At 34.0% G+C, this 14,917-nt stretch overlaps 1 protein-coding gene across 6 annotated transcripts in view; it reads right to left on the bottom strand.

Moving 5' to 3' along the window:
* The window catches only part of SYT14 (synaptotagmin 14), a 185,203-nt gene that overhangs the window by 104,315 nt on the left and 65,971 nt on the right, over positions 1-14,917 (bottom strand). For all 6 annotated transcript variants that reach the window (XM_037737399.1, XM_017525572.2, XM_017525574.2 and 3 more), the window contains one exon: positions 13,230-13,445. In XM_037737399.1, coding sequence (XP_037593327.1) covers positions 13,230-13,445 — 216 coding nt within the window. The remainder of the gene's footprint in view (positions 1-13,229; positions 13,446-14,917) is intronic.

Below are 14,917 nucleotides of genomic sequence, written 5' to 3'. Positions count from 1 at the left end.
AACAAGAGTGAAACTCTGTCTCAAAAAAAAAAAAAAAAAGTGGGCAAACGAAATGAACAGATATTTTGCAAAAGAAGGCATACATTTTGCAAATGGCCAACAAGCATATGACACCAGTCAGAATGGCTATTACTAAGAAATCAAAAAATTGCATGTTGGTAAGAATGTGGAGAAAAGGGAATGCTTATATACTCAACAGTATATAGAGAATGTAAATTAGTAAAGCCTCTAAGGAAAACAGTATGGAGGTTTCTGAAAGAACTAAAAGTGGATCTACCATTCGATTCAGCAATCCTGGTACTGGAGTATATACCTAAAGGAAAAGAAATCATTATATCAAAGAAGATACCTGCATTTATATGTTTATCACAGCACTATTCACAGTAGCAAAATATGGAATCAATCTAAGCATTCATCAACAGAGGACTGAATGAAGAAAATGTGGTTTACACATACCATGAAAAATGAAATCATGTCTTTTTCAACATCATGGATGGAACTGGAGGCCATTATCTTAACTGAAATAACTCAGAAACATAAAGTCTATACTGCATGCTCCCACTTATAAGTGGGAGGTAGATAATATCTACATGCAGACAGAGAGAGTGGAATAATAGAAACTGAAGATTCAGAAAAGTGGGAGGGAAGATGGAGGGAGTGAGGGATGAGAATTACCTAATGAGTACAATATGCCCTATTTGGGTAACGATTACACTAAAAGCCCAGGCTTCACCACTATGCAATATATCTTTGCAACAACACTATACTTGTGCTCCTTACATGTACCCCTTACATCTATTAAAAAATATATATGTATATGTATATATATATATTTATATAAATTTTAACTTCTGATTTTTCTATAATGAACATCTGTTACACAATAAAAATAAGCAGCAATAAAGATTTACTTGGGTGTAACAGTTGTACAAAAATTTTTTTCTCACATTATATCTAAGTTATTTCAGTGGAGGAGTTTGGTGCATTAGCACTGAGGGCAGATATTGTGTATTTAAATTTTGGTCCTGCCATACACTTACTATTAACCTTAGACCTAAGTTTCTTAACCTCATTGTGTTTCAGTTTCCTCGTCTTCAAAATATGGACCCTAACAGAACTTGTCTCTTACAGTTATGAAGATTAAATGAGTTAATTTATGTAAAATGTTTACAATAGTGTTTACCATATAACCATTCATAAATTATAGCTATTGTTATTTGCAGAACTATACTGTTTATTAATGTACTAAAATACAGATTTTTCAGACTTCCAAATATTGTAATCTATCATCTTTAAAAGGCTGATCACTATGAAATTATAAAAAATATTAGGGGTATATTCTTTGAGAAACAGGTAAATAAGTTTAAGGGTGTAAATATTTTCCTTATAAAGTGTTATGTTTTATTAAATTTATACTTAATTAAAGAAGCATTTTCAAAGTTACCAATGACCAAAATCCCATAACGTTTTTTAATTACCTACTAAAATCAAAGCACAATGACTAAAAGACTGGTTAAATGATAAAAAGCCAAAGCTTTTTTCATAACTATGTGGGATAGTAAATAACTGTCTTACTAATACTCAAAATCCATTAAATGATCTTACTTTTGGTGGATGGCATTTCAACAACTCAGACTTAAATATAATCTGATTTTCTAGGAAAGTCTTTACCCTTTCGAGTACATATCAAGCAAAATGAGAGAGGTATTTTAAGGCATCAAAACACCTCTTATATTCTCAAGGTAATTTTTGACTCACACATCAGAGATTTCAACGTAATTTATTTTCTCAAAGGTAGGAAATCTCAAAAAGAGAGCTCTACATTAAGATTGCATAGATGAAAGAATTTTCAGAAATGTACATTAAAATAAATAGAACCTCAATTCCATTTTACCCCAAAATAATGATATTCAGTTAATATTTACCTCTTTAAAATGGCTCCGTAATTATTTAACATGAATGATGCCGGAGAAACATATTACCATAATGAATAATTTATATACTTTTATATTTAACTCTGACAGTCTATCCCGCTTGTCCAATAAAAGTTTGCATTCAGTCAGGTCTCTTTTCTTTTTGCTTCTCAAAACTCAAACCATGATTAATATCTGCCCCAAGAGGGGACAGACAGGACATGTTCTTCTGACATTATCATCTGAACATTTCAATGTATGTTTTCACTATTATAACTGACTTCTACTTTTTTTGTCTCCCCTAATTCTCATTCTAGTTTGTACTACAGCAGTAACTGGAAAGAAAGGATATTTGAATGATCCCATTCCATATTAAAACTCAGTTTTAAGGCAAAAAAAATTGAAAATGCAGTAATTTTGGGAGTACTATGAACAAATTTAGAGAATACATAACTAAACAGTGCAAATGTACAGGCAAGCCTCTATCACAAACAATTAGTAGAATGGAAAACATAAAAGAGCAAACTAGGAGAACAATACAGCCAAATTAATCAGTTTCTAATGATTGTCTTCATATTAAGTGTTAAAATAAAAAACCAACAGCATGGATATATTCTTCTGTTCAAGTATTTATTTGTATCTATTAATATTTACACTCTACTTCTCAATGATGGGTTTTTTTTAACTGGGTACTAGAGTCAGAGTCACTTTTATGAAAAACTAAAGTGGGTCTGAGGAGTTAATATCATGAACAAACAAGTATGATTTCACATGGTTTCACATTCTAACTCAAGCTAGGTTTTCCTCTGCTCCCCCTTTTTTACTTCCATTTTTAGAAAGGAAATAAGTAACTTGGAACTTTCCAGTGGTAAAGAATCCTTCTACTGGTAAAAGAGGAAAACATAATATTTGAGAATAAGAGATATCTGGTGTGGGATAAACCTGAGAAAGTGCTTAGGGCAATCTAAAGGTAAAAGATGGTGATGAAAAGGTAATACAAGAGACAAAAGTAGTAAGAACTGGTAGAAAACACTGCTTACTTAACTGTTTTTCCTAAGGCCGTGGAAGCAACTGGTATGCTGCTGAAATTCAACTGCATTGATGCCATTCTGTTATGTCAGTACCATACAAAAATATCTGATTTAGAGGTAAGTGATGGCAGTGTACTTAAGCTTTCTTAATCTAGCATCTTCAGTTGATTCCAATGACATTCTTCTCTGGGAAAAGGAATGGCTACATGAGAAGAGAAAAAAGGAAGATACTTAACTCTGCCACGGTATTTGCTCCACCTGGTATTACTTTCCTGTTCTACTTCTGGGCATAGTCATTCTCTGCTAGTTACCCCTAAATCCTGGAGGTGCTAAAGTGCACAGTAGTCCATAACAAAGGGGAAAGAATAAATTTCTCTCCTTTTTGTTTACAGGATTTATTAAAACAGCTTTTTCAGGTCTTACGATGGCCCCCTTGCTCTCCACAGAACTCAGGCATGAATCAGGTAAAAGCTGTAACAGGAAAATAATCTGAGAAACAGATACCAATCTCTGTCACCACTGATCACACTGATATTAAAGGATCACAAAGGAATATTATGAACAACTCTATGCCCACAAATTTGATAAGCTAGGTGAAATAAACCAATTCCTTAAAACACACAATCTTCTAAAACACAAGAAAAACAGACAATCTGAATAGGTGTATATGTATATATATAATATTTAAAAATTAAATCAATTAATAACTTTCTAAAACAGAAATTTTGGATTCAGTGGTAAATTCTACCAAGTATTTATGGGAAAAATTATACCAATTCTGTACACTCTCTTTCAGAAGACAGAAGCAGAGTGAATATTTCCTAACTCATCCTATGAGGCCAGCATCACCCTAATACCAAAGACATTACAAGAAAAGGAAACTACAGACTAGTATCTCCCATGAAGAAAGGTTCAAATATCCCAAACAAATCATTAGCAAATCAAGTCCAATAATGAATAAAAATCACAACCAAGTTTCCAGGTATGCCAGGCTGGTTCAACATTTGAAAATTAATGAATGTAATCCATCACATATGGATGAAGAAGAAAAATCATATGATATTATCAACAGATGCAGATAGCAAGCTATATTTAAAACTGCCCCATCCTGGGCAACATGGAAAAACCCCCAACTATACCAAAAAAAAAAAAAAAAAAAAAAGATAGCATGGTGGTATATGCCTGTAGTCCTAGTTACTCAGGAGACGGAGGTGGAAGGATTGCTTGAGCCTACGAGGTCAAGGCTGCAGTGAGTCATCACTGTGCCACGGCACTAGGCAACAGAGTAAGAACCTGTCTCAACAAAGCAAAACAAAACAAAACCAAAAACTGTCTTCCCATACTCATTAGTTTTATTACTGAGCCAAGTTCACCATGTCTGGTTCCTACACCTCTCTCAAGAAACTGTTCTTGTGAGTGATCTTCTCTCAGACTCTCCTCCCTGTCCAACAGTCATGCACAGACATGCCTGAATCCCAATAACAGAGAAAGTTGACGAACTTTCCTAAAACACTCCTCAGCTCATCATGCTCAATGATAAAAGACTGAAACCTTATCCTCTAAGATCCAGAAAAAGCCAAACATGCCTACTTTCACCACTTCTACTCAACATAGTACTGAAAGTCCCAGCCACAGCAATTAGGCAAGAAAATGAAATAAAAGACATCCAAAGTGAAAAGGAAAAAGTAAAATTATCTCTGCTCACAGGTTATATGATCTTCTATGTAGAAAATCCTAAAGATTCCACCATATAAAAAAACTAAACAAATTAGCTAGAACTAATAAACAAATCAGACCGGGTACAGTGGCTCACAACTGTAATCCTAGCACTTTGGGAGGCTGAGGCAGGCGGATCACTTGAGGTCAGGAATTCAAGACCAGGCTGGCTAACATGGTGAAACCCTATCACTAGTAAAAATACAAAGATTAGCTGGATGGACATGGGCATGGTGGCAGGAAACTGTAATCCCAGTTATTGGGAGGCTGAGACAGGAAAATCACTTGAACCCAGGAGGTGGAGGTTGCAGTGAGCTGAGATCACGCCACTGCACTCCAGCCTGGACAACGGAGTGAGACTCCATCAAAAAACAAACAAGCAAACCCTAATAACCTAATAAACAAATCTAGAAAAGTAGCAGAATATAAAGTCAACACTAAAAATATCAGCTACATCTCTATACACGACAATGAACAATCTGAAAAGGAAATTTCTAAGAAACAATCTCATTTGCAATTACATCAAAAAGAATAAAATACTTAGGAATAAACTAAGGAGGCGAAAGACTTGTACAGTGAAAACTGTAAAACATTTCCAAAAGAAATTAAAGATATAAATGAAAAGACAGACTATGTTCATGGTTTAGAAAACTTGATATTGTTAAGATGCCAATAATACCCAAAGTGATCTCAGATTAAATGCCATCTCCACAAAATTTAATGAAGTTTCTTGCAGAAATAGAAAAACATCCTAAAATTCACATGGAATCTCAAAGAGATCCCAATTCTGAAAAAGAGAAACATAGCTGGAGGACTCAAACTTCTTGATTTCAAAATGTACTACAAAGCTATGTAATCAAAACACTGTTGTACTGGCGAAAGACAAACATATCGACCAATGGAATGAAACAGAGATTCCTGAAATAAACCCTGGCATATATGGTCAAATGATTTTTGACAGGGAGCCAAGACCATGCAATGTAGAAGAACCTTTTCAACAAATGTTCTGAGAAAACTGGATATCCAAATGTAAAAGAATGAAACTGAACCCCTGCCTAATATCATAAATAAAAATAACTCAAAATGGATCACATCATAACTATAAGACTTAAAACTACAGAACTCTTACAAAAAAACATAGGGAAAGAGCTTCACAACATTGGATTTGGCAGATTTCTTGGATATGACACCAAAGGCACAGACTACAAAAAACAGACAAGGCAGACTTCATGAAAAATAAAAATTTTGTCTATCAAAAGATATTATCAACAAAGTAAAAAATGCCACCCCAGAATGGGAAAAAAATATTTCCAAACTGTATATCTGATAAGAGATTACTATCCAGAATATATAGAGGATTCCTAAAACTCAAAACCAACCAACAAACAACCCGATTCCCAAATTGGCAAAGGAGTTGGACATTTCTCCAAAAAAGATACACAAACAACCAATAAGCACATGAAAAGATGTTCAGTATCATTACTAATTAAGGAGATGCAAAAACTACAGTAAGATATACCTATTAGAATGGCTACTATTTTGAAAAAACAGACAATAATAAGTGTTGGTTAGGAGGTTAAGAAATTGGAACCTTTCTATGCTACTGGAGGAAATGCAAAAGAGTATAGACACTGTGGAAAACAGTATGGCCATTCCTCAAAAAATGAAAAATAGAATTACTGTAGATCTACCAATTTCATTTCTGGGTCCATTCTCAAAAGACCCGAAAGAAGAGTTTCAAAAAGGTATTTGTAAACCCATGTGCATAGCAGCATTATTCACAACAGCTAAAACAGAAGCAATACAAGTGTCCACCAGTGGATGAATGGTTAAGCAAAATATGGCACATGCACAAAACAGAATATTATTCATCTTTAAAACGGGTGAATATTCTGATACATGCTGTAACATGGATGAAACTGAGGACATTATGCTAATTGAAATAAGTTGGTCACAAAAAGACAAATAGGGTATGATTCCATTTATATGAGGTACTTAGAGTAGTTAAAATCACAGAGACAAAAAGTAGAATGGTAGCTGCCAGGGTTGGGGGAAGGGGGAATGGAAAGTTGCTTAAATGGGTATGGAGTTCAGCTCTGCAAGAGAAAAAGAGTTCTAGAGATGGATAGTGGTGACGGTGCACAACAACAGAACTGCAAACTATTGAGCGGTACACTTAAAAATGGTTAAGATGATACATTTTATGTTATGTGTATTTTACCACAATTTTAAAATTGAAGCGAAAAAAGTAAAAAATTCGGATACATGCTATAACATGGATAAATCTAGATGACATCATGCTGACTGAAATAAATGAGACAAAAAAGAACAAATACTATGATTCCACTTATATGAGCTACCTAGAGTAGTTAAATCCATAGAGACAGAATGTAGAATATTGGTTATCAGAGGCTGGGATGAGAAAATGAAGTGTTATTTTTTAATGGGAATAGAGTTTCTGTTTAGGATGATGAAAAAATCCTAGAGATGGAATAGTGGTTGCGGTTGTACAACAATGTGAATATACTTAATGACACTGAGCTGTGCATTTAAGGATTGTAAAAATGGTAAGTTTTGTGCTGTATATATTCTATCACAATAAGGAAGAAAATGAGAAAACTAAATACAGTAGATGTGAAAAATAAAATTCTACACTATCAGGAGGAATTAATCCCATCATATAAAAAGATCTCCAAAACACCAAAGATGCAGTAAAAAGAGTCAAGATTATTTCCCCTTCAAATTGGCCATATTTAAATATATACACACAATAAAGAATTCCTTAGAGGAGAGATGTTCATAAATAAAAATCTGAAATTAAGAAAAAAGTTTACCAAAAATCTACATAAACCATGTATGGCTGACCTTTGAACAGGAGTTTGAACTGTGAGAGTCTAGTTATAAACAGATTTTCATCTATCTCTGGCACCTGAGACTGCAAGATTAACCCCTCTTCTTCCTCCTCAGCCTACTCAACATGAAGTCAAGAATGAAGACCTTTTTGATAATCCATGTCCACTTAATGAACAATAAATATATTTTCTTTTCCTTAGAGTTTTTTTTTTTTGTTTTTTTTTTTTTTTTTTTTTTTTTTGGAGCAGGGTCTCACTCTGTTGCCTAGGCTGGAGTGTAGTGACATAGTTCACTGTAACCTCCAACTGCTGGGCTTAAGTGGCTTCCTGACTGGCCTCCCAAGTAATTAAGATTACAGGCATGGGCCACCATGCTCGGCTAGTTTTTTAAAATTTTTTGTAGAGACATTACAGGCATGAGCCACTGCAAGCAGTCCCCTTATAATTTTCTTAATAACATTTTGTTTTTTCTAGCTTACTTTAGTGTAATAATACAGCATATAACACAACATTAAAAATATGCATTAATTAACTATATTATCAGTAAGGCTTCCAGTCAACAGCTGGCTATCAGTAGTTGTTTTTTTTAAACTAAAGTTTTTTTAGTTAAAATGGACTTAAATATAAACAAATAATCTATTACTCTTAAATATTAAATTATTATACAAGTAAAATATGAATAAAAGGAATAAATAAATATATTTTGGTAGTCCTAATTTTAAGATAACATCTAAGTTAATATGGTATAGCTATAACAGGAAGAAAATGACAGGTGTGTGTGTGTGTGTGTGTGTGTGTGTGTGTACAAGCTATATACCCTAAGACATAAGTGATACTGAAAATTATTTTTCAATGGTGTTTTACATTAACTTGCCCCCAAAATAAATAATGTAAATTTAATAACACAGCTTTCCGTAATATATAAATACAGCTATGTAAACTCTATGGTAAACTAATAATAAAAAACTAATAAACAACAAAAGATATTCTAGTAATTTTATACTGAACTTGATCTTCATGTAGAATCATCTTTAATAAGCTTCTCTTATCTAATATAAAAATAGAAAGTACTAATTAGTGTGAATGAAATTTCAGAGGTTGATCTAGCTCATCAATTAAATGAGATATCCACGAACCATATTTGATACTGACCTTTTTAAAATAAAAGAGGTTTATCAGAAGATGGCCTTAAGTTTAACCACAACACAGTAAAAATAAATTAAAATTGTGAAAAAAGGATTTGATAAACTGTTTCTTTTTCTACAAAAATTTCTTACAGATATTATCCCTTTTGCAGTTCCAAAAAAAAAAAAAATAGATTAATATGGCCACCTAGAGGAGAAAACATGATCAACAAATATGCCATCACATTTTCTTACTTTTTCTAGAATATGTGTGTATCAAATTTATAACATATAGCCTGCTCTAAAGGACCAACTGAAGGGGTTCATCTTGTATGAAAGAGACTTAGGGAGAATACTAAAGTAGCAGTGATGACCTAATGCAAGCCAAAAAACATGAACTTTGCCGTCAACCTGACAAGCATAGTTTTTGTCTTGTGGTGTGATTTTGGGTTAAAAAATCAACTTAAAGTCACTTCAATTCTGTAGAATCTTACCTACCACAATACACGGCAATGAAGATTAAACATGACAGCATAACAGGAACAGAGTGAGGCACACAGCATAAACTCAATAAATGGCAGTCCGCACTACCTAGTAAAAGCTCTCTGGCACTGGTCTCTCCTAATCCCTCTTCAGGTCCTCTCTTATCTTCTCTACTCCTGCAGATTTGTTTTCAAAATTGGCTGTTCCAAAGCTTTTCGACTAGAATGACTTAGGGTGTTGAGAAATGGACTAAAGGTTCCTTATTAGTATTAATGAGATAAATACTATGCCATGTAAAAAATGTGTTTTTTTTTTTCCTTCTATCTTGTGATTCCCTTTAGTTAACTCCTATTAGTCAAGTCTAACCTTTATAAACTTGTGTGATGGTCAAATGTGGGCTGAAGGGTCAGGGCAGTAAGAAGTGTAACTTATTCCATTCATCTCTTTGCTTGTGTGTCATTTACTTTCTACTCACACAGGAAAATGAATGAAGTCTTACCAAGAGAACTGTACCCAATAGTTCTCTTATGTGGGTGATCAGTCACCAGGTAGCAGTTTCTACAGAGGCAGCTATGCCAAGGGGCAACCACCAGGTGGAGACGCAAATCCTCGTCCTTCCCAAATATATACCACAGGAGAGTATCAGTGGGCGGGAGGGAGAAGGTGAACAGCTGGGTTACAAACAAAACCCCTCAACTACCTCTCTGACTCTCAAAGTTGATAAGGACAGAGTAAGAAAGTGTAGGCAGCAAATGTACACTTCCTTACCACTTATCCTCTCCGTAACAACATTCAATCTGACTTCCTTATTACTCCCCTAAAGCTTCAATTGAAAATGAGTGATCAACTTCTACTGGACAAAGGGGTTTAATCTGAATTATCACCCTCCCCAACCACTCTACCTTCCTTCGCCTTCTAAAACTTTTCTTCCATGGCTGATAAAATATAACATTCTCCTAATTCTCCTCTTTATCTCTTTTACTGTTTCTTCGATGCTTTACATGACACCCTTAATTCTCCTGTCAAAGGAAATTATTTTCTGACGTTTTCTCTCGACACCTTCTCCTTCATCAATTTAATTCATGTTCGTAGTTTCTATTCTCTAAGCATATATGATCTGAAAACTTCTGCCTTAAATGCATTCAGGATTACAAGCTTGATAGCTATTTCCAACTGCTTAAATATTCTGCCTCATCATATATGTAAAATCACTTACTATATATCTTACCCAGTGCTCACTTCCAACTAAACACATGTCCCTCTCTGGATTTCATATTAATGACTTCATCATTCTCCTCATCACACCTGATGGAAATCAGTCATCTCTGATGCCTCCTTTCTTTTTTCCAAATGTTCTAAACACATTCAGTTTCTAAATCCAGTAAATTCTGCCTCAATAATCTCTCCTATCCTCCCGTATTTCTATTGCTACTACTGTAATTCAGACTTCTATCATTTTCCACATATACTACTCCAAAGATCTCCTTAACTAGTATCTTTTCTGATAATCTGCTTGCTGCTAAATTAATCTTTCTAAAGCACAACTCTGATTACGGTTCCTTAGTAAAAAAACTCTTCAGCAAATTCTCACTGGCAAACAAATAAAACCCTACATTTCTAGTCAGAAGGCACTTCAGGTCTTAGACCTCATCTCTCTTTTCAATTTTATCTCCTGTTCCCTCAGATGTATGTGTACAGATGCACCTGTGTTGGAGTCAAGTGGATTTCTCTCCATCCCTGAAATAGTCTCTAAATTTTTCACACTCTCCTGCTTAAAAACCTTCAAAAGGGCTCTACATTTCCTATAAGACAATATTCAAACTCCTGAGCAAGGCATTCAGTCCTATTACTTGCCCTGTTTTCAAACAAAGTTCGAAAGTTAGAGGCACTGAAATACATTTTCTTTTGGATACATGATTGCATGAAAGTCCTATTCCATGCTTGTTGAAATAATTCTCGCTCACATCCAGTTCACCTAGATCCCATTAGACTTCTTCAGATTCCTACCTCCCCAAATCAAAATCACCTCCTATTCTGTATTTCTTTTTTCATTTTCTTTTTTTTAAAAAAAAGTTTTGTCTTTTTTCCTTCCCGATATTTCTACTGCACTTTGCTCATGTGACTAACAGACCTCTCACCATATTATATTACAAACATACTCACTGATTTTCCTCCTCCAGTTTACAGGCTTTTTGAGAGAAACAAGTTTATGATCTTCATATCCACAGTATCTAGCAGCGTGTGACACATAAAAAGTGTTCATGAAAGCTTTTCATGTTTACGAAATAAATAAATCTCAGAATGCCTAAAATTAGTCTACTCTGAGTGTTTCATCAAATAGTTTAGGTCGTAAATGTAAGAGTAAAATACAATGAGAAGGTGATTCTGGGACACTGGACCACTTGCAGAGGTTAGGGTAAGAATAGTACAAGCACCTAGGCTGTACCTCTCTCCTCACTGCTCTCTCCATAGGCTAAAAAGTCATGCTAGACTAACAGAACTACAGAGAAGTAATCAAGACAGCAGAGGGGTGTTGGGTGAGAGGAAAGAGGAATGATGTACCTGCAAAAAGGAAACGCACACTCAGGGCTTACTCATGACCATCACTGTTTTCACTACCATTATAATCAACTACATTTACTGATCACTTACCTATTAGCTATCAGACACTTTGCTAAAAACTGTACCACATTTATCATTTAATTTTCATGGCAACCCTGCCAGTTCAGTATTATTCATATTTTACAGAAAATGAAAGAAATCTAAAAACAATGAACTATATTGCCAAAGGTTTTACGGCTAATACATTAAGAGATATGGCCAGAATGTTACCAAGGACCAGATCTCAAAACCCATTCTCTTCCTGCTCTACTATTCATGTACCAAAGGTGTACATAACTTGGGGAATGGTTTTACTGCTTTGCATTATTTAATTAACTTAGTAAGCACATGTCTTGTTTTCCTTAGTACTAAAATGTATTTTTGAGGGTAAAAGACATGTTGACTATTTATTTATTCCCTTGCATCTCATAATCACCATATAGTAGTCACTCAGTATTTGACCAATTTGTTATTATATCTGTGTACCAGCAGACATGAGGTGCATTAATCTTTAGTTGGCATGAAGCCAAATACAGTAATAGACAATTTAGCCCCTTTGACAACTGTACATGCAGGGATAAGGCTTTAAGTCATCAACAGTAATAGGCCCTAAAAAATTAGTCAGAGCTACAAAATCAAGGAGAGCTTTTGTTTCTGTATAATGATAAAAATGATATATAGGATATATTATTCTTTCCCTCATATCTGGGTATAAACTTAATCATGATGAGTAGCCATACATTCTGTTAAGCAAGTGAATAATTTATTTAAATGTAGAAATAAATATGCTTTAATTAATGGCAAAAACATGCCTCATGTCACAGAAAGATACAAAAACATGTGTAAGTAGACTGACATCTTCTACACAGGTTGAGTTCAAAGGTCAATTTCAGCACATACAACAAAATCAATTAAAGACAAATAATCCTTGAAATTACTAAAATCCCTGAAAATCCCTTAAATTGCCTTTAAAGCATAATATAATATAGTACCAGCTCTCAATAAATTCATCTCAGACAGTTTTCCCTTCTGCACAAAACAGATTACCATTTCTTCCACTGTGTGCCATGTGCAACATTTGGCTGGTGTTTAGGGGCCATATTGAATGAAACAGCATACATTTACACACTGGAATCATATTCAACACCATGGGAGACTTAAACTCTATCAGTTCCTATAACAGGTATAGAGAAACTGATTCCATCTGAGAGAACAGCAGATTCACATCTTCCATATCATGCTTGTTAAGCATATGTTCACTGTGAAATGAGAGCTCCAACTATCACATTACGTAAACTATTTGGTGTTTTGCTTTGGGGTGTTTTGGTATTGGTTTGATTTTTGGCCTGAGCCCAAAGATATGAATTTGAATAAATCACATTCCCAGAAATATGACTTTACTGTGTGTGCTCTCTTGTTTATGCTGCAGCCACAGATTCTTAGAATTTCAGGCACAAGTAATCAAATACTATAGTATGTCATGTAAAAAAATAAAATAACCCATCTTACCTTCATCTATTGATGCTTCACTACTGTATCCATCATACTCTGCAGATAGAGGACTGTATTTCTGCCTTGTTTCCCAAGCATAGTTCTTTTGTCTAGAATCTGCCATTGGTAGTCTGGAATTGTGTGTTCTGGATAAGGCCTCATGATATTTACCAAGTGCTTCATCTTCACTTTCAGAGGACGAACCATGCTCATCTTTGTCTATGTAGGAATTATCTATTTGGGATGACATGAAGAAGAAACAGTAATTTTAAAAAATTTCACTCCCATCACCTGGCCCTGCTGGGCCCATCAAATGATAATGTTAACACAATAAAGTATGGAAAATTTGCTGAAGTTATATATATAAACACACACACGTGTGTATATATATATATATATATACACACATACACACACACGCACACACACACACACACAAATACACACACACACACATATGTACAACCTGAATTTTCAGATTTAGAAAAATAAAATTTTTTCACATAAGCAGCTCAAGCTTTAGATTTTTATGTTTTAACAGAAAAAGATCAGTTTGTACATTCTATTATATAAATAATGTTTGTTAGTCAAAGGGGTTTTTCAACCATGTTACATATAAAGGAAATTATAATATTTGCCATTTTACATTTTTTTAAGGATAAGTAACACACAAATGAAGTTCTAAGTATTGCCAGTACATATGGATCTGGTTCAAATAATTCATGTTAAAAGACACATTTCTGGTTCTCGTTTTGGCCAAAATTATCAAAACTGACAATGCTCAGTGCTAGCAGTAAAACACAGCAATGGACAGATATATACTATTGGTGAAATTATAACTGATATTACTTTCCTAGAGAGCAATCTGGCAAAACATATTAAACTTTTAAATCTGCATAATCTGATCCTTTTCTAGGAATTTACAAATTCTATTTCTAAAAATTCAGCCTAATAAATTAACAGATAAGTAAAGATATATTTTTGAGACAATTCACTGTACTGTATTTAATGGCAAAAGAGATAATTTAAGTGTCCATCAGTGGGCCTTGTTTAAATAAATTATGATATATCTATTCAATGATATACTATGCAGTCATTTAAATTGGAGGATGCGAATGTAAAAGAACTCTCAGGGAAAGAATAACTACTATATCATGTTATGAGAAAAAAGGAGGTTAAAAAGTAGAAGTTATAATTATATTCCCATTTGAAAAATATACATACACACACATGTGGCATGTACACACACAGTGCAGTGTAGGTATGCACAGACAAAAATATCTAGAAGGATATACACCAAACTGTTAACACTTACTGTTTGTGAAAGGTAGAATTCTAGGAAAACTTTACTTAAATATATTTAACTTTCAAACAAAACTTTCAGGGAGTATAAATTTTATATTGTTCTAAAAAGCACTAGTTATTACCAGTTTCTTAAAAAAGTAAACATTTTAAAACTGCACAATGGTATAATTTCCTTAGAATTATTAAACAATTCTAGAAAGGGGAAGAGACTGCAGTCGTTAAAATTCATTACTTCAATCTGGTTATTTTTCTCTTTATAGTCAGGTAAGATCATCTGTAGCAAAAAATCAAGGTCGAAATTTGAATGGGAGTTACAGAACAAGTAATTTTACAAACACAGGACAGAAACTAATTGTTTAGAGTTAGAAGGAACTTAGATGTCATCTAGTCTAGTCCCAGTT

The sequence above is a fragment of the Cebus imitator genome, unplaced genomic scaffold (assembly GCF_001604975.1).
Source record: "Cebus imitator isolate Cc_AM_T3 unplaced genomic scaffold, Cebus_imitator-1.0 Scaffold38, whole genome shotgun sequence".
NCBI classification, from domain to species: Eukaryota; Metazoa; Chordata; class Mammalia; order Primates; family Cebidae; genus Cebus; species Cebus imitator.
Note: the sequence above shows the minus strand (reverse complement) of the source record. Positions and strands in the feature narration are given on the sequence as shown.